At 36.7% G+C, this 26486-nt stretch overlaps 1 protein-coding gene across 2 annotated transcripts in view; it reads right to left on the reverse strand.

The window, feature by feature from the left end:
- Positions 1 to 5207: 5207 nt before the first annotated feature.
- The window catches only part of ORC5 (origin recognition complex subunit 5), a 72754-nt gene continuing 51475 nt past the window's right edge, over positions 5208 to 26486 (reverse strand). For both annotated transcript variants that reach the window (XM_030834333.2, XM_030834332.2), the window contains 2 exons: positions 14538 to 14650; positions 5208 to 6014 (listed from right to left, as the gene is read on the reverse strand). In XM_030834333.2, coding sequence (XP_030690193.1) covers positions 5969 to 6014; positions 14538 to 14650 — 159 coding nt within the window. In that variant the 3' untranslated portion in view covers positions 5208 to 5968. The remainder of the gene's footprint in view (positions 6015 to 14537; positions 14651 to 26486) is intronic.

Raw genomic sequence — 26486 nt, forward strand, 5'->3', positions numbered from 1 at the left:
AGGGTGAGGAAACCAGCTTTCATGTGACTCAACTCCAGTCTCAAGTTGCCCCAAGGGATACCACTTTGAGCCAAGCTCTGCTCAAACTGCAGAGTCATGATCAAAATAAATGATTGCTGTTTTTGCTTTGTCATCCAGATATAGGTAACGGAACATCCTGTTTCCACACCATTTCTGATTTGTATTTCCACAAATTAGCATCTACTTCACTGCCCTCCTCCGTCCATACGTCAACTTTTGTCTCTCTCCCCTCACTTTGGTGCTTCTTTTGTTCTTTCTCCCATTTTATTATGATGACAAGCATTTTAAATAAGCAATTCTACTGAAAGAGACATATTGGCCACACATATTTGAGAATTGGTTTTTGACGTTATAGCTTTGAAATATACTGCTTTTCATTATGTTGATGTGGTTTCACATCTTTATATACTTGGATGTAAGTGATTTACAAAAAAAACCCAAAACCGTTGTCACTTTAAACATTTTTGATGAAATACCAAACTTAAGTCCTACCAGTCATGTTGCACAAGGCTGCTATGAGAATCATTAATCTTCACCTGATCTGTCCTTTCTTTCTCAATATAAAAGACACAATTACCCCTTTTCTTTAAACTACCAGAACAATATAGTAACTAAAGTAAATATACCAAAACTTTTACTTACAGAGGCTATCTCTGAATGTTGTTAACTGGTGATTTTTACTTCTTCATGATTGCCCCAAATTTCCACAGTAAACATGTGTTCCTTTTATAATAATTAAAAACACACTTTTAAATTATGTATAACAGCATTATAAAAAAAATTCTAAATTGTTTTCTCTTTAAACAGGGGTGGGGGGTCTTCTCACATTCTGGTTTTTTTTTTTTACAGTTTAACCCAGAACTTTTATCATCAAGAAATCAGGCGACCAGTCCAGGCTGCAGGGAGCTGTGGGCAGTGTCCTCTTCTGTTCAACATTTCCAAAGTTTTATTCTTACCTAAGCTGGGGAGTTAGCTCTCCTAGTCTAGTAATCTAAGAAAATTTCTTTTTATTGGTAAATGTTTTATTTCTCCCACATAACTTTCAGTTACAATATCACAATTTTAAAAAATAGATTTTTTAGATCTACTTATTTTTCTCTGTAGGTCACTTCAGCTTAATTATTATGGTTTTACACACAGAGGCATTTGTAGCAGCTGCCTGTTTTATCCTTCCTCAAGCCATGTGGCTCTTTCCCATGTCTTTCCATCCTCTCGATGACTAGGCTTTAGTCATCAATATTTTTCAATTAAAAAAAGAAAGATTGATGTAGAAAACAGCAGGGGTTTCTATTTCAGCATCCTTTCTCATGGATGCTTACAGGGTTAGTGCATCTCTGTTCCTCTAAGGATCTCTTCATTTCCAGCTGGATGAATCCCATGAACTAGGATGGCTGAATGTTCCTTCCCAGAGAAAGTGAACCTAAAGTGGTTTCAGAAATTCTAGGGTACACATAAGCCAGTGCAATGCCTCTATTATTATGAAAGTTGGTCCAAAGTGATAAAATCATGTGTTTGGATCTAACATTCTCCACAGAACTAAGACGCTAAGTGGGTCTGGTTTTTCCTTTTGGGACCAAATACTAAATGGGACTTGGCCCAGGTCTCTTATTGCCACTTCTTATACTGAAAGGGATGGGGTTTATATGAATAGTGGAGAACTCTTATTTGAAAAAATAAAATTAACCTGCAGTTCTGTGGTGAGTTGATTAGCAATAGTTATGACCACCTTCTCAATTTATTTCAAGATGGTTTCTCCCTCACTATGTCCAGAACAGTTTTCACCTCTATTCTGGTGACCCCTACATTAATGCTTGGCAGTAACTCTGATCTCTAACTAGATCCAGCTACACACTTGACACTCCACTTGGATAAGCACCTCAATGGCACACGTTCAAAACTGAACTCACGATCCTCTTCATCCCACAGACCTAGTCGTTCCCTCAGGATTTCCTATTTCGAGGAATGGCTCTCCCAATGCTGATAGCACCTGTTGTCCAGGACAGAAATCTGTCTCCTTTGTCCACTGCTGTATCTCCTACTCCTACTCCTACACCCAGCACAATGCCTGACACATAGATGGTACTTAGTTTTTTGATGAATACTGAATAATTTTATGGGAACTCCCATTAAATGGGACTCTCAACTTCCTCAAAGACCAATGAAACTGATTATGGTTTATCCAAAACCCCAAGCGAATCTCTACTGCCTCTAAAATCCAGACTCTTTTCTCATGCCAAAGCTACCACTATTTACTCAAACAGCTGAATGCCTCCTAAAATCCCATCATTATTGTGCATCAACATGCAGTTAAATGAATGAATTGATTATAATTTTCTCTGCTCTACCAAATTTCTACTTCTCAAACTGTGCTTCATGAATGTGTCACTGCTGGAAAATGAACACTAACTGTGCATTGAGGGCATTTAACAGCAAATTTGAGTGAAACGTTGATATCTTGAGAGGAAAGATTTCTTTGAGCTCTACCAAGCATTTCTGAAAGCAAATTGTGTCAGCAGACTGAAATTACATACAAAATTATCTAAACTATTTTACATATGATACAGTCACACTTTGTAGGAGATGCAGCTTTCAAAATGTAGGGGATGAAGCTGAATAATATCAACCTCTGGTTAATTACCTCCAATCTAAGTCTCTGCTCATGGAAAAAGGCATAAGATGCAACTATGGTACTCAATAGTGTGAGACTTCAGGCAAAAGCAGAGGATGCTATTACAGCCCTGGTCACATACATGGGCAGTTGTGGCATTTCATCTACTATTTTAGAGACTCTCTGAGTACTTAATGCGATAAGGGATGCATTATTCCTGGACTTGGTCCATTACTTTTCTTTTCTTTGCATAGTACAAGCAGAGTAGGGCATACCTTGGAGTAACAAAGGAGGCTTCTTCTTATGCTGAGCTTTCCTTGCTCCAGACCACCTTAATTACATTAAACAGTTGTTGGTTAACTAAATCCGTCGGAGGTATACCACTACTTGTACAGCCATCACACCTTGAGGGCAAACACTGTAACTCCTCAGTCACCTGCTCTCTGATTGATCATTCTCAGTTCATGCTTTTGACTATTCAACAAGATCCTGAAAAATAAGTAATGAAACCTACATGTGAATTAGAACCCAGTAGAAAATCCTTCAATTCTAAAAATAAGAATCCAAGGTATTATGTCCATTTGAATAATTCAAAAATTTTTAACAAGAAGTTTCCTAGATAGGATTAGGTAAGAGTACCTCTTCTCTATTTAGTTGGAATGTTGTCACATTCTGTCACTTAACTCCTTTCGAGGTCACAAATATTTCATGATAATAATAATAGCTAACATTTATTGAGCACTTACAAAGTGTCAAGTACCTTACTTAGATCGGAGTTTCTCAACTGTGGCACTACTGATACTTTGAACCAGATAATTCTGTTGTGGGACATGCATTTAGGATGGTTAGGAGCATCCTAGGTCTCTACCCTCCCGTACCTCACAACCAGTTGTGATAACCAAAAATGTCTCCAGAAATTGCTAAATATTCTCTGGTGGGCAAAACTGCCTCCAGTTGAGATCTACCACCTTAAATATATCAACTTATTTATTAATTCTCTAAACAGCTGCATGAGGGAAGTTCTACTTTCCATTGTATAGGTGAGAAAACAAGAGGCACAGAGAGATTCAATAATTTATCTAACATCACACAGCTCCTAGAGATACAGCTGGTATTTGACAAAGGTAGTCTGACTCAAGAGCCCCAGCTCTTAACTGCTGCCCTAGAGACTTGACCCCTTTTTGACTTTTTAGGGCTTAATGAAAAGAGACTTGTTGGATCAGAATCCCTTCCAGAGTTACTGAAAAGGAACTGTTTCAGCAATGAAGACTGATTCAGGGATTGAAACTGACTTGAAAATAAGAGGGGGAATAAGGTCTCCTCCTTACTATGTATATCTGAGTCATGGTAATGGAAAGAAGACATTTTTAAAATGGAGGATCAACCATGTATAAAAAAATCTAAAATCCCACAGCCTGGGAACTTTGTTCTTCTACCACCTAAATCATTTTTAGATCTAGGTAGAATAGATGCTTAATATAATTTAGACACCTCCTCTTTTAACAGAAATATCTGGCCCACCAGCCAGCATCATTATCATCATTAGATTCCCTCCTCTAATTGGAGATTTATATCTTCCAATTAGAAATTTCATTTGCAGATGATCCTTGTTAAAATGCTAATATCCACATTAAGCTCTGTTAGTCTTCGTTTAAATAAATTAATCAAGTTAGTGAGTCATTTAGCAAGCCATTAGTAAGTAAATTACAAAACATAAAGTTCTCATGGCCCAGTCAAAGACAGGGAAAATCTGGTTACAAGGTGTTTTGCCGGGAAGCCATACATAGGGCTGGTGGCACAGTGTGGGGCAGTACAAGATAAGCAAGGTGCTGGGTCGGGGACAGGTGGCCAGCAGTGAGAAGGCAGGGAGAGTCACATACAGGAAACGCTGCCTCCTTTCTGTCTTCCCCAGTTCCCTATTTGACAATCTCTGTCCCCCCTCATATTCCAGAGTTCTTCCCTCAAAAGGCAGATTGGTCCCAGGCTATCCAAGAAAGCTGCACAGCAGACCTGCCACTTTATAGCAAACTATGAGGGGCTGAAAATCCCCGAAGTGCATTGCTCTTCCTTGAATCAGCTACTCAAACTGCCTTCTACTTGAATGATACACAGATTTCTACGTGCAGTAAGCCTAAGCCTGAATTTCCAATGCACATGGCTTTCCCCTGGTCCTGGCTTCTACAAACATCTGTGGAACACAAAATTTCACCATCTTCCATGGGACAAGAGACACAGGGTGAGGGTGCTCCATGCTATCTTGTGTAAGGCAGACAAAAAGGAATTTCATTCCTTCTCCCCCTACTCAGTACCTCTAAATAAATGCAAGTAGACAACCACTCGTTTTCTTCGATCCAGAAAGTGTCAGTCACTACATTAAAAGGCTTCCTATTTGGGGGTGCCTATTGTGAGAATTTTTCTTCAAAAAGAGAATGAAAGAATAAAATGCAACTGAAATTTAAACTAGGCTCCGTAATTAAGCACTTTAAAGCTGCTCAAAATAATTTTCAAGCATTTACATGCTAACAGAAAATGTCTTAAAAAATATGAATAGACAAGAAAATCAGACCCACGGTTCATAACTGATATAACAGGAAAAAATTTTATTGTGGAACTATTAAAGGCCAATGATTAAAAGAAGGAAAGAAAACCATCATGCAGATTAAAAAGCTATGTTGGGTAGTTAATTGCAAAAGTAACCAGATAAACCTCACCTAAGCATACTGCAGTTATCAAGTAGGCTTAGAGGTGGAAAGCTGCCCTATATCTGATCAAACTACCTTGCCTTTTGAGAAAATCAGCGTGAAAGATAAGCATATGCGAACTTGGATCTTAAAAAAAAAAACAAAAAACTTCTACTTATTATATTTTGCAACTATGATTTTTTAAAGTGGTGGCCTTAGGAAAATCTGCTTTGGCAAGCAACTGCAGAGGCTCCTGTGGAGAGGAAGTGAAAAGACTGGGCTTATATACAAGGGCTGCTGGCACGTTCAAAGTGCAGGGGATAGTTCACAGAGTAAAATGTAGTCCTAAGTAAATGGGTTTCGGGCAATTTCAGTGTTAAGATAACATCATTAAGAGTAGAACAGATTGTGCTCAAACCCTGCTGTTTATAATTAACACGTTCCTTCCAAATACTCCAGGGTCCCTGGTAAATAGTCTTCTGCTCACATTCACCCAGACCAATCAGAGTATTTTCATCAGATTCCATGCTGGGCCAGCACCTGTCTGGACAAATCCAATAGAGCCAAAGAACTCCTCTCCCTGGCCAACTGAGTAGTTGGATGAACACAGCTTGGCTTAGTCATTGTCACAGTGTCCATATGGCTTTGAAGCTTGTTTTCACAAGAAATCATACAAGTATTTTATTATGTCAAAGTTCACCGTCCTATAAACAAAAACAGACAGTATGTTAGCATCCTCACTGCCCAGACTGCGCAGCTTCGTATGTATGATTCTGAGAATCACATGCAAAATAGTTCACAACTATTGCTAAACAATCCTAAGATACTGTCAAAAGCATCATGACAGAATTGACATTATTTTTTTTAATGTCACTAGAAACAGAGTTTCTTTAAAAAGTTTTTTTTCCCCAACGGATAAAGTTTGCTTTTCTAAAAAAAGGAAACGAAGTTAGAATTATCCAACATTCTGTATTTCAGTTATACTACAGAAAGTTTGTATTTCATCTGAAAGCTATTTGCTTTTTGTCTAATAACCAGAATAAAGTAATTAGAGATGCAGAAGTATTTAAATCTTCTTTGCTTTTGAACATTGTTTATCTTCCAAAACACCTGTTTTATCATTACATAATGCATAGCTCATCTGTCCTCATTTGTAGTTTTCATTCTTTTCAGTCTTTTAACACTGGCTGACCTGTGTGTGTATTGTAACTAAATCTGTATGATACAAGAATACGATACAACAAACAGACGATGTGAATGTATATTTTTGTACTCTGATGGCAGGCAGAATAAAATAGCAGGAGACAGAGACATATAATTATTTTCCTTTCTCTAAACTCATTCTTCACTATAAATATTCAGACTTGGAGGTTTATTATTTGAATAAATGGTCAAAATAATTAGATATAATGATCTAGCAATAAGTATAAAATTAAAGCCTTAAAGTATTCAATTCTACAAAAATAATCATCCATGTGAGAACAGCCTTTAAAGATGCACTAATTGCATGCTCTTATTTATTAAACCATCATCAATTAGTGTTTTTGTCTATCATTTTGTAATACACTTTCTAAAAAAGTTTCTAAGCAAATGACTGACATATCAAATATTTTTAAAAATCTGGAATGGGGAACTATAGATACTGCTTATGAAAACACATTTTAAAATAGCTCAAATGAGATGCTATGGCTATTGTGGTACCTAATGATGGAATGAAGAGTACTTTAATTGTTTCATTACAATAGTGTCTCTTTAAAGAACACTAAAACTTTCCAAATTGTATAAAAACACTGTCAAAACAATTCTGTTATCATTAGCAGTAATAAAACAACTAAATATAGTTACTAAAATAAAAACTCATCTCAGGCATAAAGACACAAAAGTTATGGTTATTATACCATAAAGCTGTTTATTTTTATGTCCTTTTCTTTCATTCAACTCTAGAGCCTCACCAAATTTACTAGTAACAAGGTACCACTAACAAATCATTTTTAAAAAAATCATGAAAAGATTTTTCATGATTGGTTGAAAAGATCTTTTTTAGAGGATTTTAGAAGGAAACAGACATAGTAGGCTATTTTTAATCATAGGTAAAAAGGAAGGTTGAATTTGTATATCTCTCCAGGCACATTTCCCCACAATGATTTTGGGTCTTAAGGTTATAAACCTAAAGTAACAAGGTAAAGTGAACTTAGTGTTAAGTAAGTTTTACTGTCTTTTGGATTTTTTTCTTTCTTTCTTTCTTTTTTTTTTTTTTTTTTTTGCATTGAGTGGAAAAGAAAAAGTTTAGAAGAAGCTAAGATGAAAACAATTAAAATTCCAACATTATGGGACCAGAAGGCATTATGTGATAGACTATTACAAAGCCATATAAAATGATCAATATGAAGCCATAACTACAATATTAAGAGAGGTAAGGAGAAAAGAGAATTGCAACTATGTTGTGATAGCTACAGAGAAATGTTTGTATAATGGACTAGTACTAGAACATAAACAAATGAAAATACTGTGATTTGTTAGTGGTAGGACTCCTCCATCTTATCTAAATCTATTTAACACTGCAGCATAATTTATGCAATAAATTTTTCTTTTTAGAATGAATGGACTGACTTAAAAATACTACGCAATTTACACTAAAAACACTTAAACACTTAAAAACACTAAGCATTTAAAGGTTCACTACATTCCATTTCTCTGCTTTGCCACTGGGAAGTACTCAAGTAAACTGAATCATACAGTTAAGATTTTTGGACTTTTAAAAAAACTAAATTAGTTGTGAAAAGAATATGTAAGATCATTCCTCTAAGAAACATTTACTGCCCAAGATGTATGACTACCTTTCTCTATCATCCTTCCATCCCCCAGTATAAACAGGTGACTTACCCAACTGATCCCCACATTTATTTTAAGACACAGCAGAATTTGATAGAATAACCACAGGGCAACATCAAAACTTAAATCACACATTCCAAAGATAGTTTTTAAATACTACAGGAGATTCTCTCTCTCATAGAACACAAATAATTATTTTCTAAAGTAAGCATCTAGAAAGAAATAGGATAAACAAAAATAATGTTGGTGGCACTCTGCCTAGGAGTAATTCTTAAACCAGAATTTAGAATACTTTAATACAAGTTAATTACATGCCATATATCTAGGGATTTAATTTTGCCTTTATCCTTTTATTTCACTTTGTTGATGCTTCTACTACATTGAAATACTTTTTTCTCATGGGATACTATTTTATTTCCTTTTACTTTTGTAGGCAGTTTGAGTTTTTCATTTTTAGCTTGGTCCTTCAGACAATTTGCAATCATACAACTTTAAGTTGCAATCTTAAGTTATTTTGTAGTGTCTACCCACTGACTGTGGAGGGAAAAAATTAGAAACTTTAACTACCGTCAACATTAAGAACAACCCAGGGACAATATTTAATACACTTCTTGTCATCTGTCCTCTCCCATACTCTACCTCCATATTCTGTGCTCCTTTCTGGAACCAGCCTCCTAATGCTTCTCTGTCCAAATCTTTCCACTGTTCCTTGGTCAAGAACATTCTCTATGTCCTCTACCTCTTCCATGAATGAATGGTTTTTTCCCTCTTCCAGGCTTAACTGAAAGTTGGCTCCCCATGAAGGACCAAGCCTCTTCTTCAGATCTTTCCAGTGAGGTTAGACTCTACTGCAGCCCAGGCAGTCCTGGCAGGTGGGCTCAGTGTCCCTGTGCAAAAAGCTCTGCTCCTCTGAGTCTCAGACCATTCCACTAACCACCCTTTATCCCCCTGTCACCACCTCTTAGTCAGCTAATAATGCAGCAGCCCGTTCAGTCTTCCTCTCTATTCCAAGATCTACCTCAGCTTTAGTGACTTCCCTGCACACTATCCCTCTCTCTTACCTCCAGTGGAGACAACTAGTTTACAAACCTCTCTTCGCTTTCTCCTGATCTACAAATAATTACTGAGTATTATGTGCCAGGCACTGAACTATTAGCCCTCTATTAGCTTTACTTCCTTCCTTCCCTTCCTAGCTTAGACTCCATGGTTTGTCAGTTCAAGCATTCATCTGCTAGCATCCACGGAATTCACCTGGCAAAATCCCAATCCTATGTGATTTCAATTACAGCCCTTTGCTGTCCCAGTACCTGGCATATGGAATGCTGTTGGAGAAGATCACAAGTTTCACAGATTGCTGCCACTGTAAATTCAAGGTCAGGAACCTCAACTGGGCCCTCAACACTAGCATCAAGTTGCTTTCCTTGTCAGCACTTTCTCCCATTCCCCACAGCAGCTATTTCAAATATCCATATTCCTCTCAAACTGCTAGTACTTCTGTCCTTAGTCTCAATATTGCCTCCTCCTTTACAGGCAGAATAGAAAACATCAGATCAGACCTTCTTCAACTTCTTGCCACCAAATCTCCCAATTCAGCTCCATTTGAATCCACCTTTTCCTCTTATTATAATGCAAAGGGATTCCCCTCTCTCATCTAAGCCTACTTCTTTAACTAATATTTCTAAATCCCATGTTCTACACCTTTTCAAGGACTTTGTGCTTTAAATTAATAGCTCTCTTTTGTATCATTAACTCTCGTTCTCTACGAGTTCTTTCCTATCAGCATTTAAATATGCTCAAATCTTTAAAAAATAATTACCTGCTCACAACCCCACAATCTGGTTAGTAGGTAACAATCCTCTCTCCCTCTTTATAGCAAAAATATTCTAGAATGTAGGCACATGAGGATAGGATACAAATCTGTTATACTTCTTGCTATATCCCCAGAGCCTAGCATAGGGATTATAATGGACAACACAATAAATCTTAAGTGAATAAAAAGCATCCTATTTACTGCATCAACTTTCTTATAAATACTACTTCAATGCCCTATAACCTGACTTCTACCTCACTGTATCCCTGAAAGTGTTCTTGATAAAGTTACATATGACTGCTTTACCATTAAATCAGATACACTCGGCCTGATTTCTTGGCAGCAACTGACAATTTTGACCATTACTCCCTTGCCTTAGGTTTTTCTACCTTTCTTGTATAATATACAACTTTTTATATAACTGTTTTATCCACTTGAGCTTGTATCATGAGTGTTTTCCTGTGTTTTTATCCTTCAAAATTATGATTTTAAATAACCGCACAATGGTTTTTTTGTAAGAATATATAATAAATTACTGATCCATTCCCTTACCTTGGATATTCAGGTTGTATCCTGTGATCTCATTGTTCATTCTCTGCCACGGGTGTCTGGAACTAGGGCTACCTACTTCATCTTTGCTAACTATCCTCGGGATCTCTGATCTCCACCAAACCTCAATTTGGAATGAAACTCTGTCTCCTTAGTAGCTCCCTTCTTCTTGTCGCCCCCAGAGTCAAGTCCACAATTGTTCCCTTTCATCTGAAGTTTTACTACTAATCATGATTTTTAAAAAACATGCAATACTTTGGACATTTGGCATATATTAAGTTTAAAGTCTTGTGCTGCGTTTGAGTAAGGCAATGACTGACAGTCTCTGCTCTGAGTTTCATGGACTTATACTGTAGGGAGGAAGTTCTAATTACTGAATTAATTACTTACGTAAAATAATGATAAGTCTCAGAAGATAAGGGGACCTGTATAACTGTTTATAGTGTGTGTGTGCAGGCATGAGCGATGGGAGGTCATTGTATGTTTGAGATGGCTTCTTCAAGGAAGAGACATTTAAACTGAAATCTAAAGGTTACGCAGCAGTTAGCTAGATAAAGGAGAGGAGGGGTTGGGAAGTGCTGCATATGCAATGAATGGTGTTATATGAAGAACTGAAAACAGCCTGAGCGGTTAAAGTGCAAATACCTAGGGGAGAAGATGTGCGTGGCAAGTATGGCTGGGCATAAAGGCCGGGGCCGGGTCACTGGGGCCTCGCCGGCTATTTTAAACATTCTGTCTTTTATCCTAAGAGTTATGGGAAACTATTGATATTAAAGACTTTTAAGTAGGAAGGTGATATTAAATTTTTATAAGATCATTCTGGCAATAGTGTGGACAACAAATTATAAGGGAATAAGAGTAGACAGAAGACCAATTAGGAAGCTACCAGAGAAGAGATGATGGTGGCCTGGTCTAGAGGGCTAACAGAACAAATGACAAAAGTGAATGAATCTGAGACACAATAGGAGGGACCCAACAGGCTCAAAAGGACTAATGCTTGGATACTGCGAGTGTGGGAGTGAGTGTGGGAGTGAGAAATGTCAATAATAACTCCCAGGTTTCAGGCCTGTGGAACATGGCAGACTGAAGTGCTAGTCGCTGAACCAGGGAACACTGGAGGAAAGCTGCATCACTCCTTGTTTGCTGGCAGGCAGAAGCAGAGGTAGGAAGTGCTGAGTTCAGCTTTGTAAATACATTGATATAGGTGGGAAACATCCAATAAAGGTCAAGAATATTAGAAAAAAGGTCTGGCCTTTAAAAACTGGGGAGTAAGATTAGTGCATAGATAGTTGTTGAAGCAGGGGTAAAGCTAAAATTACCTAGGAAAAAATATAATATGAAAAGAAAAAAGAGCCAAGCCTCAAGGACCAGCTACATTTAAAGGTCAGGTGGATAGGATACGCTGGCAAATGAGCTTTAGAAGAAACAGCCAAAGAATAAATATGAAAACCAGAAGACTGGAATCATGGGCTTTAGGGGAAGAGAGTTCTGAGAGACAGAGAGAGAGAGAGGTCAACCGTGTTGGGTGCCTGAAAGAACAGAACAGATAGTCTGAGGACTACAAAAGGTTCTGGTGAAAGGGAGGAGACGGAATTCAGAGCAGAAGTGGAAGAATCCACCTTAGACAGTAAGAGGATCCCAACCTACTGATAAAGGAAAGACAGAAGATGGGCACCAATGTAGGTAGCTGAAGAAGTTCTCAACTGATAGTCTCGATTTAGCTCTGTGAAACAGTGAATACTGAACAGAGTGAATACAGACATTAGAACTTGTGGTTTGAACAGAGTCAAGAATCTAGGTTGAAAAGAAACCTATGAACCACATGCTCTACTGTTCAGTACATGAGATGGAATGGCTGGGAGGCTGGTAGAAGATAATCAGTCATAAGGAGAAGAGGAAAATTGAGCCAGATTGCAAGAGTCTCAAAGAAACCCCCATTTTCACAAGAAACTGGGGGAAAGTAACAATCTAGAAATGGCACCAAGAAAAAAGGATAGCACTTAAAGAGCATCCAACCCTGAGGGACTGGGGTTTGAGAAAGTAAGAAGCTACCAGTGGGATAACTCTAGGGAAAGTATCTCCAGGTAAGAATCAGGTTTTCATTAAGGCAGTGACAGAGAATATTAGGGAAAGATAGAAGGATGGGGGAGGGAGGGAAAAAATGGCAGGTTAAATCATCAGAAAAGAAGTACAAAAACATCACTGGGATGAGAAGGTGGATGAGGGCAGATGTGGAAAGAGGGAGGTGACTATTCTTTGGACACTGCCCATGGAAAGTAAGAAAGAGTAAACACATGTAACAAAGCAAGTTAGAGTTCCCAAGTTCTATGGCAAAATTCCAGGTCTACAATTCCTGCTCCCTTCTGAGGTTGTAAATGGAAGTGCACTTCTCTGGAAGTGTTTAATATCAATGATGCTGTGGATTAAGCAACACACAGTTCAGTTCGGTTCACTGCATATTCATCATATGGGGCACTCACAAACCTGTCCTGTATGTGATTATGATGGGGCAGAACTCAACACATACACAGTCATGACAAAATCCCTGAAGTAAACATTCAGCATTCAAAAGTTATGCCTTTGACAGAGGCTCTTAAGATACAGAGTTTTAAATACCATTATTTAGAAACAGAAAGTTCCTGCTTTATGGTCATGTGGAATGCATTCCAAAAAAGTTTCTGCTCAATTTCCTCCGTGTAAAAGTTTGCCCAGTTTTATCATAACAACACATTTCAAAACCCTCATTTCAAGTTTCAGAGTCTACATGTCATCAAAATGTCTCAATACCTGCTTCACAGTATCACAGAACTTTTAATTCAGAAGAGACTTTGGGGCAGAGGCTGCCAACCTGTGGACTTCAGAAACTTCAAGAAACTGTAAAATTCATTAGAGGAGATCTGCAAATCCATACCTATGTCAAGCACTGGTTTTAGGCTGAATAATGTTCCATGCCTATATATTATTAATTTTGAAATATACAAAAATACTTCCATAATTAATTTTAAAAGGATTTTAAAATGGAATCATCATATTCAAAAAGGTTGGGAAGACACTGCATTATGGCTTGTCTTGTTCCACCTACCAGGCTACCCACACACTACCTCTTCTACTACAAGTCTTGACAAACTGTTATCCAGTTGCAACCATAATGGCTGGAACATTTTGCCTAACAGCAAGTACACCTCTTCATGAGGAAACTCGTTACATTTTTAAATAGCTTTCATTTTGACAGACATACTTTCCTCCCTTGAATTTCTAATGCTCTAGAATTATCGAGAATTAGTTTCATCCATTTTGCACATGACAGCCTCTGAAATACTTGAGGTGGTTACCATATCCTTCCTAAGCCTTTTCTCTCACACCTTGCCCCTCACTCACAGATGTGACATGGTTCCTCATTCTACTACTCTCTCCTCCTGCCCCCTCAGCATGTACCCATTCATTAATGCCCTCTTTTAAAACTCCAAGCACAGCACAGCATACCACATTTGATCTGCCTATGGCAACACACAGTAGACCTATTATATCCCTTGAACAAGACACCAAGACTTTTAAAACCCTGCAGTCATCTAAAATACTTAGAACTTAAGCCAGGTCTCTTCCATCTTGTTTTAGTACCTATGAGGTTTTTTGTTTTTTTAACTGAGGTAGCAATGGTTTTTAACATTATATAAGTTTCACGTGTAATTGTATTTTGACTTCTGTATACACTACAGTACATACTAGGTTTTAGTAGTCAACTGCCCATTAAATCCTACCTTGCTACTATGTGACCATTATTCCAGTCTGTTAAGGTCTCTCAGAATCTTGATTTTTTGCCATATAACATGTTAGCTAATTCTCCCAATTTTATGTCATTTGTAAATTTGATGAGAGGGTTCATTCTACAGTGAAACTTATGCATTCTTGGCACTAAAATGACCTTTTCTTGCTTAAATGACTAACGACATTACATTAGAAAGAAGATTAATTTTTATATTTAGTGTATCATTTACATAATTCAAGACATTTAAGTTAACCATTATTCTACACTTACCTAGCAATAGCTCTGATGAAGTCCAGAGATACTGTGCATTTGTATTTTGGTCCATCAAGCTGATCGTCATGGCCAACCAGGGTTAATAGCTGAAGAGTCACTAAAGAGGTAATCTAAAAATAAGAAAGCATTTTTATGAGAAAATGGTTTAATCAGATTACATGATGCCCTTGTTTCTGAAACATTTTATACTTTGATAAAGATATATAACTGAATTCACAAGGACATCTGCAAAGAATATGACTACTTTGAAATTTGTATATACAAATTTGTACATATATGCTTAAAGTCTTAGTTAAACCAATGATCAACCTTTAAGGACTCCACTAGAGACAAATTTATTTCATTTAATGACACACACATGACTGCTAACCTTTAAAAACTATAAACAAAGGACATTCTTTCTCTCTATAAAAAATTTATGAAGTTTCTATCTAAACAGCTCAGAATAGCAAATCTGTACTCCCTTGAGAATTGAGCAGTTAAAATGTGAAAGTGGGCCTTTTTCAGAGTTGGGTATCTGGTTAGGTAAGAAATACATCCTTCAGACCTGGACTTAGTCTTCTTTTAAAACTGATCACCAACTAGGTAGTCAGGAAAACACCGGGTGGATTAATACTGGCAAAAGCAAAAGTGTATTTTGACAGGTCAAAATCAAAATAATTTCACATGCATAAGGCCAACAAAAGTGTTAAATGCTCTGAAATCCAAGAAAGAAAGCTGACCCAAGAGCTGAAATTCTTTGAGTAGCCCATTCTCTTCTCCCAATTTTATTATGCTGCAAAGACTCCACTATGTTTCCCATTACAATTTTTAAATTTTATTATTATTATTATTTTGGCTGCGCCACGCAGCTTGCAAGATCTGTTCCCTGACCAGGGATCAAACCCGGGCACGGCAGTGAAAGCACCAAATCCTAACCACTAGACCACCAGGGAACTCCCTCCCATTACAATTTCACAGGGAAAACTGTTATGCAGTGTTCAGTCAGCTGTCATTACTTTATAAACAATTTTTTAAAATGAACACATGGATAGATTACCACAGTATTTTATGTATAGAAAATACTACATTTAGCAAATATAAAACATTTTTTCAATTAGAAAAACAATTTGTATCAATAGATCGAAATATGAAGCTCTGCATTCAAAAGGCTAAGACTTTTAATTTCTAATATTACAAATTACATTTTTGTCTTTCAAGACAAAAATGTCTTGAAACTTTTTTTTAAAGTAAATTTATTTAATTTTTGCTGCACTGGGTCTTTGTTGCTGTGCACAGGATTTCTCTAGTTGCTGCGAGCGGGGGCTACTCTTTATTGCGATGAGCAGGCTTCTCATTGCAGTGGCTTCTCTTGTTGCGGAGCACGGGCTCTAGGCACGCGGGCTTCCGTAGTCATGGTTCGTGTGCTCTAGAGCAAAGGCTCAGTAGTTGTGGTGCGGTTGCTCCGCGGCATGTGGGATCTTCTCGGACGAGGGCTTGAACCAACGTCCCCTGCACTGGCAGGCGGATTCTTAACAACTGCGCCACCAGGGAAGTCCCGAAACACTTTTTATAGATGTTCTATGTGTTGAAAAGAACATGTATTTTGAAGCTTAACGTTACACTCTCCATTCTACATATATTTATTAGATCAAGCTTGTTTGTGTTGTTGAAATCTTATAAACATTTTTTATCTACTTGAGAGAGGTACTAAAATTCTCCCCTTATAAGAAGTTTGCCTTTTTCTCTTTATAATTGTTAGTTTTTGCTTTGTATTTTTGAATCTGTGTTATTTGATGCATAAATTTAAAATTATGTTTTGCTGACAAATTAAATCTTTTCATTATTATCTAATGGTCCTTTTTTTCAAAAGTAATGGCTTTGCCTTAAAGTGTGTTTTTTTTCTAGTATTAATATACCTATATCAGCATTCTTTTAGGTGCTTATCTTTTTTCCTATGTACTTTTCATCATTTTACTTTCAGGTTTTGTATTTTCTTAACTTTAGACAGTGCTCACATAAACAACATGCAGTGTGATTTTCTTTTTATAGTCAGTCTAACAACAGTCCTTTTGGCTGGACTATATACTCCACTTGCTTTCACTGTAAAGATATTCTAAAATTTTATTTCTACCATTATGTCAAGCTTTCTATTTCTCCTTCTATGTGTCTTATTCCTTTCTTGCCTTCTTTTTTTGCGGTATGCGGGCCTCTCACTATTTTGGCCTCTCCCGTTGCGAAGCACAGGCTCCGGATGCGGCCGGAGGCTCAGCGGCCATGGCTCACGGACCCAGCTGCTCCGCGGCATGTGGGATCTTCCCAGACCGGGTCACGAACCCATGTCCCCTGCATCGGCAGGGGTGGACTCTCAACCACTGCGCCACCAGGGAAGCCCTCCTTTGCCTTTTATTGAACTGAATTATAATATTTTGAGGACTGCCCTGGTGGTCCAGTGGTTAAGACTCTGTACTTCCAACGCAGGGGGTGTGGGTTTGATCCCAGGTGGGGGAACTAATGTCACACATGCCGTGGGGTGCAGCCAAAAAAAAAAATTAATCCCCACTGAGATGTAGACATTCGAGAAAACACTTGAAAAAGATAGAAAAAAGGTATGAATTATAATATTTTTTCATTCTATTGTTTTACTCTATTACCTTGGAAATAGTTTTATACTCTAATTTCCATTTTAATTTTTTCTTTGGCCCCCAAGCTATTTTAGAATTCTTCTTTAATTTTCAACTCATAAAGTTCCTCTAGTATTTTTTTTGATTTTTTTTAAGGGGGGGATATCACAGAATATGGTCTATATACTACCAATCCTTTGAAATTTGATGAGAAAGCTGGATTCTTCAGGGGGAAAGAAGAGGGCACAGGGACACGAATGCCACTGTGGCAAAGAGTGAAACTGACCACAGTGGTCACTCTGCCTGTCCTGCCTGCCAAGCCCCTTCCCTCTTTGTCCCAAGAATGTCTTCAGCTGATGGCAAATGAGTGAAAAACATGCCCACAAAATGGGATGACCCATCATAGGCAAACAAGGTGGAGTGAGACAAGAGTTTTCTCTCTTACTTATACACACACTTATATCCTATCCTCCATTTTGCCTCTTGGACTGCAAAGCCTAAAGTATTGACTATGTGGGCCTTTTACTGAAAAAGTTTGCCAACCTCAGCATTAAAAAAATTGCTAGATTCAGATAATTAATTTAACCAATGTAGAAATCGAGATGTTCAGTGACTTGTCCAATGTTCAGTGACTTTAACCAATGTAGAAATCGAGATGTTCATAGGCAGACAAGGTGGAGTGAGACAAGAGTTTTCTCTCTTACTTATACACATACTTATATCCTATCCTCCATTTTGCCTCTTAGACCGCAAAGCCTAAAGTATTGACTATGTGGGCCTTTTACTGAAAAAGTTTGCCAACCTCAGCATTAAAAAAATTGCTAGATTCAGATAATTAATTTAACCAATGTAGAAATCGAGATGTTCAGTGACTTGTCCAAAGTGATAATGACTAGATAATGACAGAAACTTACTTGACTAGGATTTAGGTCTCCTAACTACAATTCCCAAACTTATGAAAAGCATGACTAAAATGCGATCATAGCTGAGAGCTAACTTCTAATAAGTTGTATTATAATCTTGCCTGAATAAAGAATGTGTTAAAAGAATGAGGATGATCTGTAAAAAAGGGAGTGTTCAAGAGAACAGACCTGTCAGTGTGCCTCCAGCCAACAGGACCAAGGGATCCTTACCCATTAACTTGGAAATCTAGTATGTGCTGTAAGTACTGTGGAGGTGTAGTTGTCCAGCTGTCATTCTGTTAATGATTTTCTTAGTAATGTTTTATATGCACATATGAGTAAAGTTGATGAACAGGTAAAAACGTGTCAAGTTACTCAGCATTTTTATAAATGTGCTCCCATTTACCTAGTTTAGGAGTTAAGTTAAATGAAACAGAAAATTAAGTTGGCTGTTAAAAATTTGTGAAATAGGGCTTCCCTGGTGGCACAGTGGTTGAGAGTCCGCCTGCCGATGCGGGAACGCGGGTTCGTGTCTCGGTTGGGGAGGATCCCACGTGCCGCGGAGCGGCTGGGCCCGTGGGCCGTGGGCACTGGGCCTGCGCGTCCGAAGCCTGTGCTCTGCGGCGGGAGGGGCTGCAGAGGTGGCAGGCCCACGTACCGCAAAAAAAAAGAAAAATGTCTGAAATAGTATTGTGCTCATTAAATGAGGTCATCTGTAAAGCAACTTAACACAGTGCCTGTAACACAGTTAGTGTTCAATAATATGAGCTACTATTTATATTATTACCATGTATTAGCACTATTTTTTAATTTCAAATTTAATGAATAGCTTTCTTTTCTAACAGCTTTTAGAACTGTTAACTGTTAGAAAACTTTTCTAACAGTTTTCTTTACTGAAAACTCACTATATTTTATCTGAAAACAGTTTCACATATATATATATCCTATAGCTTTCTGAATAATGAGCCATGCTTGTTTAGAAAATAAAAAATAAAACTATCTGCAGATTTAAAATATCTTTATGAGATTTATAAATATTGACAACAAACTATTGGTTACCTGTGGGGGGAGAGAGAAGAGGGGAGGGACAAGAGTAGGGAATTAAAAGGTAAAAACTACTATGTATAAAATAAAAAATAAACTACAGGATATATTGTACAGCACAAGGAATATAGCCAATATTTTATAATAACTTTAAATGGAGTATAACACCCCAAAATATTAAATCACCATGTTCTACACCTGAAACTAACATAATATTATAAACCAACTATATTTTAATTAAAAAAATACTTCTGAACAGGTCAAGAAAAGTAATGTGCACATATATAAATTACTTTGGAGAAACACTCAATGTGTCAATTTCACCAGGAAATGATGTAGATTAAAAAAATGAGTTGACCAATAAAACCTGTATGAAAAATATAACAAATTAAAAGTTATATGGCAGATTAGACCCAGATGTAGAGAAAATTAAGGAATATGAGGATAGTTCTGAAGAAATGATACAGAATGCAAACTAAAGAGGTTAAAAGAGAAAATATGAAAGAGGTTAAAAAATAGAAAAGACAAAGTGAGAAGATCTAACATATTCCTAATCAAAGATCAAGAAGGAAAACAGAGATGGAAAGAAAAGGGCAGAAGTAATACCTGAAAAAACAATGGATGAAAATTCATTCAAAAAGATAAAAAACACCAAATCACAGAATTAAAGGACCAAATAAATATAAACAAGGAGAAATCAAAAGAAATCCATACCTAGACACATCATAGTGAAAGTACAGAACACCAAAGATAAAAAGTTCTTAAAAGTAGCTAGAAAAGGAAAAACAGATTATCTTCACAGGAATGGCAACTGGACTGACAGCTGTTCTAAGAACAACGATGACAGATGATAATTGAGAAGCTAATTAAAAAAAAAAAAATGGTGCCAGGTACCACAACAGTAACAGAATTTGCTGTTTTCTCAGGTTTTGTTTTTTTACTTTTTTTTTTTTAACGGAGTGTGCTGGATGTCTCTATAATTTTGTTCAGATGCCTGCAGAACCTGGAAACGCTGTTGCTGCTATTGATGCATAACATACTGCTATTGGTCTTTTTATATAAATAAATAAATCTATCTATCTACATATATATATAATTTGAATTTTTGGAAACTTTAGCTGTGCTGTCAACTTTGGAGAAGTATCCCAGTTGTACCGTGTTGGGTTGGCATTGTACAGAAATCAACAGCCATATTGGTCTAGAAATGTTAAACATAATTTTTTCCATTTGTACAGGGGTAATGCACTGTATTAAATATGTAAGGTCTTATCTACATCGGTTTGATTACAGAAACTAATAAAGTATTCTCTAAAAAAAAAACAAACAAAGAACAACGATGAAAGACATAGAATAGTGGTGTATTTTCAACATACTGAAGAAAGTAACTGTTAACTCAGAACCGTATGGCCAGAAAAAACAATCGTTTAAGACTGAGAATGAAATAAAAGGCACATTTCCAAACTAAGAACAACCAAAGGTTTGCTATCAAAAGATCCCTATTCACTCAAATTCCTAAAATTACCTCCAGGTGAAAAGTAAAGGAATCCAAGTTGGAAGGTCTGAAGTGCAAGAAGGAATGAAGAACAAAGAAACTGGTAAATGTGATGGTAAATCTAGATTAATTTGCCTGTTTAGGTGATAACAATACTATATTATGGGTTTAAAAATAGGATTAAAGTGCACAATACCAGTAATACATAAATTGGGAGTGGACAAAATGAAGTTAAAATGTCCAAGGTCCTATGGTATCTGAGAGAATAAAAGTACTCACTAAATTTTGACTTTGATAAATATGAATGTTGTAATAGTTACAGTAACAACTAAGAGAATAGAAACAAGTGTATGTACTTCTAAATTAGAAGGGGAAACCTGAACTAGAAAAATCCAAAATAAAGTAAGAAGAAACAAAAATAGGTAAGACAAATATAAAGTATAAAACAAGATAATAGATATAAACAAAATTACATTAGTAATTATATTAAAAGTTAACTAACTTTTGCAAATAAAAGGCAAAGATTAAGTGACTGAAAAAATAAATCCAACTATATACTGTTTAGGAGAGATACATCTAAAACAGAAGAATATGGGAAGGTTAAAAGTCAAAGGACAAAATGAGATACATGAAGCAAACTAAAGAGAAAGAAAAATGATGGTGTCTTCATGCAGACAAAAGAGAATTAAAGAGAGATTTAAAGAAGGGCTCACTTAGTAATGACAGAATGGAGGCCCTGAGCTCCTATCTCTCACAAGCTGAGTGGCTTGAGACCTTTACTATGAAGGGATGAGACACAGAACAGGATGAACAGCCAAGGAATAATGGAATCTTTGGGGGAAACTGAGTACTGCTGCAAGTCAGGACAAACTCATTTTCCTTCCCAGTTTAGAAACAGGTAGGGATCATGATGAGAAAGTAGGTCTGAAAGTTTAATGAATGGGAGGCTACATAGAAAAGAGGTGACATCGTCTCCTATGACAAAATATACTCATTAACTTCATTCCTTTCTATCTTTCTACCAGGAATTCATTTGCTAAAGTAGGTTAGTAATAGACAGTTGAAACTCACAGATTAATCTCCCTTTATTATTAAAAATAGATTTCTTTATTAGTTCTTTTTCTTTTAATATAGAAGACATTACTTACATTTTACTTTCCCACTGGTATTTCCTTATACTATTTCTTATAACTTCTACTTTCCTGTGATTCAAATACTCTCCCATATTTAATTCAATTCTTTAATCCAAACTGTATGCTATATTTACTCTTCTTCCATTTTCTTCATAAACACAAAACCTTTAATCTAGTTAAGTTAGAATTTCAAGAATATTTTCAGATATCTGTCTTATTACTTTTACCATATTAGTTACAGCAATTTACCAAAGGCAATTAAGTTGAAACAGACAGTCCCTTGAATCACTTTCAGTTCTACCAAGATTCCATGATAAATGAATCACATAAATTACACAAAGGATATAGTACCACTTTAAGATGTAGCAGTCAAAAAGCATTTCCAAAATATTAGTAAGATGACTGCTCAATTTGTTGGGGGGTGGGAGGGTAGGGTCTGATTTAGGAGAAACTTATACACAAAAAATCTAAACCAAAGTGAAAACAATTAAATTGTAATGTTATTTTTCACATTAAAAAACACTAATTTCAGAGATTTTTTTTTTTTTTTTTTTTTTTTTTTTTTTGCGGTATGTGGGCCTCTCCCTGTTGTGGCCTCTCCCGTTGCGGAGCAAGGCTCCAGACGCGCAGGCCCAACGACCATGGTTCACGGGCCCAGCCGCTCCGCGGCACGCGGGATCCTCCCGGACCGGGGCAGAACCCGCGTCCCCCACATCGGCAGGCGGACTCCCAACCACTGCGCCACCAGGGAAGCCCTCAGAGATCTTTTACTCCTTGAACTTACCATATGAACAAAACTAACATACAAATACATAATTTAGGAGAATGTTACATAAAGCAGTGTACAAATACCAACAACTTAAAAGTACTTTGCCAGTTTATGAAAATAATGTGGAGTAAAACTGAAAAAATCAAATACAAAGATTAACTTATGGGTTCAACATTTTGAATCTCAAACATATTAATTTATGCCTAGATGAAAAATTCTGGAAAAAATATATGAAACTTTTGGAAAATTATTTCTATACATGTATAAGTACCAGAATACCCACCTTCCTCTCCATTACTGAATCCTTAAAATTATCTAATTTTTATTTCCCACTGCAGAGCCATGAAACTCTTGAGGACTTGGTCTAGGTACTGTGCATTCAAAGATGAATAGCATCATGGAAAATACTGATTTACTTCCTTGCCCAACGTTAAATGTTCACGACAAAATGATGAGGTCACATCTGCAGGCTGGCATTAATGTCTAAATATTTTGATATGGTCAGTAGGAATATGGCAAAGCCTGTAGACAGTAAGGGTACTCAGGACCAGACTCAGTTTTGTATTTGAGTGTGTGCAAACGTAAGATAGAGGTGGAATCAGAGTCTTTCTCATCTGCTGCAGCAGCCGAGGATTTAGTAACAAAGAAAACGACACACAAGGGTCACTACTGTTGTTAAGACCCCAAATGAAGGAAGCGATTTAGTTCCAGCAAATAAGAATTAACTGGAATATTTTGCAGGCTATAAAATTGATGTCTTAGAAAGATTTAATCTTTGTTGGGGAAAAGCTCTGTAAATAATGGCAAAATAAATTTGAATATTTTGAAATCTTTTTTAGCACTGTCCAATTTACAGAAAGCTTTTCATCCAATTGAGCTAAAATAACCCTAAAACATATTTCATAAACAAATACTAACAACAAGCCTAGCCAGAAGAAAATATATCAAAAAAAAAAAATACAGGAGGACTTCCGGTCCAGATAACATGGCACAGATTCATATTTATGGTTCTTCCCTGCTAAGTGCAACTATAAACCCTGGAAATAACCTAAATAGCAACCAAAGGACTCTGAAAGGTGGAAAGAGGAAGGCAGACTGCTTAAGGACCCAGGAATGGAGGAATAATGTAGAGGCAGGAAGTCTGAAGAATCCCCAGCCAACAGCACAAGGTGACCCAGGCTCAGCATCTCCTGACACCCAATCCAGAATAGAAAGCTACCCAGGTAGGCTTATTTCTCTCCTGGACTGAACAGGAGTCCTGCCCAAAGGCTGAAAGTTGTACGTTGTGTATCTGGCAAAACTATCCCTCGTGAATGAAGTGGAAATAAAGACATTCTCAAATGAGGGAAAACTAAAGAATCCGTCACTAGCAGACCTACCTTTGAAGCATGGCTAAATGGAGTTCTTTAAACAAAAGGGAAATAATAAAAGAAGGAACCTTAAACATCAAGACAGAATAAAGAACAACGGAAAGAGCAGAAGTATGGATAAAGTAGACTATCGCCTCATGAGTTTTCTAAATCATATTTGATTAAAAACTGACACCATCTGATAATCAAGACAATGATATTTAAAAAGTGGGAAAGTTAAAATAACCTAAACGTAATTAAGGTTATCGTATTTCATTGGAAGTAGTAAAACATTGATACCACTTACAGAACTAAACATGCAATTACCATATTACCCAGAAATTGCACCCTTTGGGCATGTTCACACAAAAACCTGTATATGAACATTCATAGTAGTTTTATTTGTGACAGCCAAAAACTGGAAAGAACCCAGATACCCTTCAATGGGTGAATGGTTAAACAAACTGTATATTCCATATCATGGAATACAACCCAGCAGTAAAAAAGAATGAACTACTGGTACATGCAACAATTTGGATGACTCTCAAAGGAATTAATTATGCTGAGTGAAAAAAAAAAAAGCCAACCTCTAATGTTACATACTGTATGATTCCATTTATACAAACTCTTGAAATGACAAAAATTTTAGAGGTGGAGATTAGTGGTTGCCAGGGATTAGAGGAACAGGCAAGAGAGAGGTGGGTGTCATTATAAAAGGAGGGGTCCTTGTGATGGTAGAACTGATATTATCGACTGTGGAGAGAGATACACAGACCTACACACAGAATAAAATTTCAAATAACCAAATATGCACAGACATACACAAAAATGAATATATGTAGAAGTGGAAAATTTGATTAAGATCAGTAGATCGCATCAATGGCCATTTCCTGGTTGTGAAACTGGGTGAAGGGCATGCAGCAAGAAAGAGCCCTTATTATCTCTTTCAACTGCACATGCATCTACAGCAACTCAAAAAAATTTCTTGATTAAAAAATAACACTGCTAAAATACACAAAATATAGAGGGCTTTGAGAAAGACCTTATAAACTGCCAGAAGGCATTTTATCTCAAAATATTTAAGGACCTATGAAGTAGATACTTAAACCTACTCATAGAAATAAAAACATTTTTTGACCTTTATTTACAGGGATTTTAAAGAGACTATTTGATAAAATATTGTTCAAAGTGGGCAAGTGTGAGAATATTATTTCAATATTGATAGGTCACTGGGGTGAGGCTATATGGGTTTTTAAAAGTTCATAGATTACAGATTTTCCCACTGAAAGCCAGATAATTAGTTGTGACTTGTGGTTCAGCCACAAGGAGGATTTGTAGCTGCTGGTTTCATGCTGTGAGCCCATAAAAATACCACAATGTTGCTCCAAACCTGTGGCTAGTACAACTTATCACCTCCTCTAAAGCATAGAAGGATTACAGCAAAACTGCTATTATATAAATCCCAACCTCAGTGTTCTACATTTCCCCAAATTCTACCTTTTATTTCTATTTTTTTCAATGGTGAAAGTTTTGTTTTTGTTTGTTTGGAGGCTACAGCAACCAAATGCACTTCAAAACTTATTAAATACTAAAGTGTTCCACTATAAAAATTATTATGAAATAAAATTATGAGCTAGCCCATCAGGACTGGAATCCTTGGAGATCAATGCCTCATTTCACAGATGAGAAAACAGACATCATAAAAGGATGACTGGCATTATCAGCCCCTAGTCAGTCACCCCTAACAAATTAATATGTTGGACATGTTAGCAGATGTTTCAAATTATTAATCCAAAAGTCCCAATGAAAAAGAATATAACATATATACCATGCAAGAGGTTTACTAGAAAACATTTTAGAGTCGTGACACACTTTAAGTACTTAATCCTAAGAATATTTAACATATTAAAAATGCTTAGCCAAAATAATGCTTCATTTTGGGTGCTCATGAATATTAGAAGGTGGTCTGCCAAGACTATGACTACTGTAGTAAAGATCCCAGTCAGTGCTTTTATCTTTTCTGCTACTGCTCTTCAAAGTTCCTGAGAATGACACATATGTAACTGGCATTCACTCCTGAATGGTCAGTTCTACTGAATATCAGTGACCATGGGTAATTAGTAGTATAGGGAGTGGAACTTGTTATTGAGTCCAGGTTCTATAGTTTAGATATAGACATCGACAGTTCTGTATCTACAGGCTATAGATATAGGTGTTGTACTAGGCACTTTATTTTATTTTTTTAACATCTTTATTGGAGTATAATTGCTTTACAATGTGTACTAGGCACTTTGATTCCTTCAGTCCTCACAACAGCACAGCCATGAGTTAGGCTCTTTATCGAGAAAAGGAAACATCTTCAGAGAGGTTAGTAAATATTCAAGATCACTGAGCTAATAGTGGTAAGAGTTACACTGGATTTGAATACCATCTGAATTCAAAGCTTATACTCCTTACACTACCCCAAAGGGAGATGCAGAATATAGGGAAGAGATCATCTTACTGAGACAGACTAAGGAAAGCATTACAGAAGAAGGCACCAATAAGGAAAAGTGAGTAAAAAGACAACTCTGAAAGCATTTCACAATGAAAGGGGATACTGTGAGTCTGCTGGAGGTTAGAAACCCAGCAGCAAAGGCACTGCAGATAAAACA

The sequence above is a fragment of the Globicephala melas genome, chromosome 9 (assembly GCF_963455315.2).
Source record: "Globicephala melas chromosome 9, mGloMel1.2, whole genome shotgun sequence".
NCBI classification, from domain to species: domain Eukaryota; kingdom Metazoa; phylum Chordata; class Mammalia; order Artiodactyla; family Delphinidae; genus Globicephala; species Globicephala melas.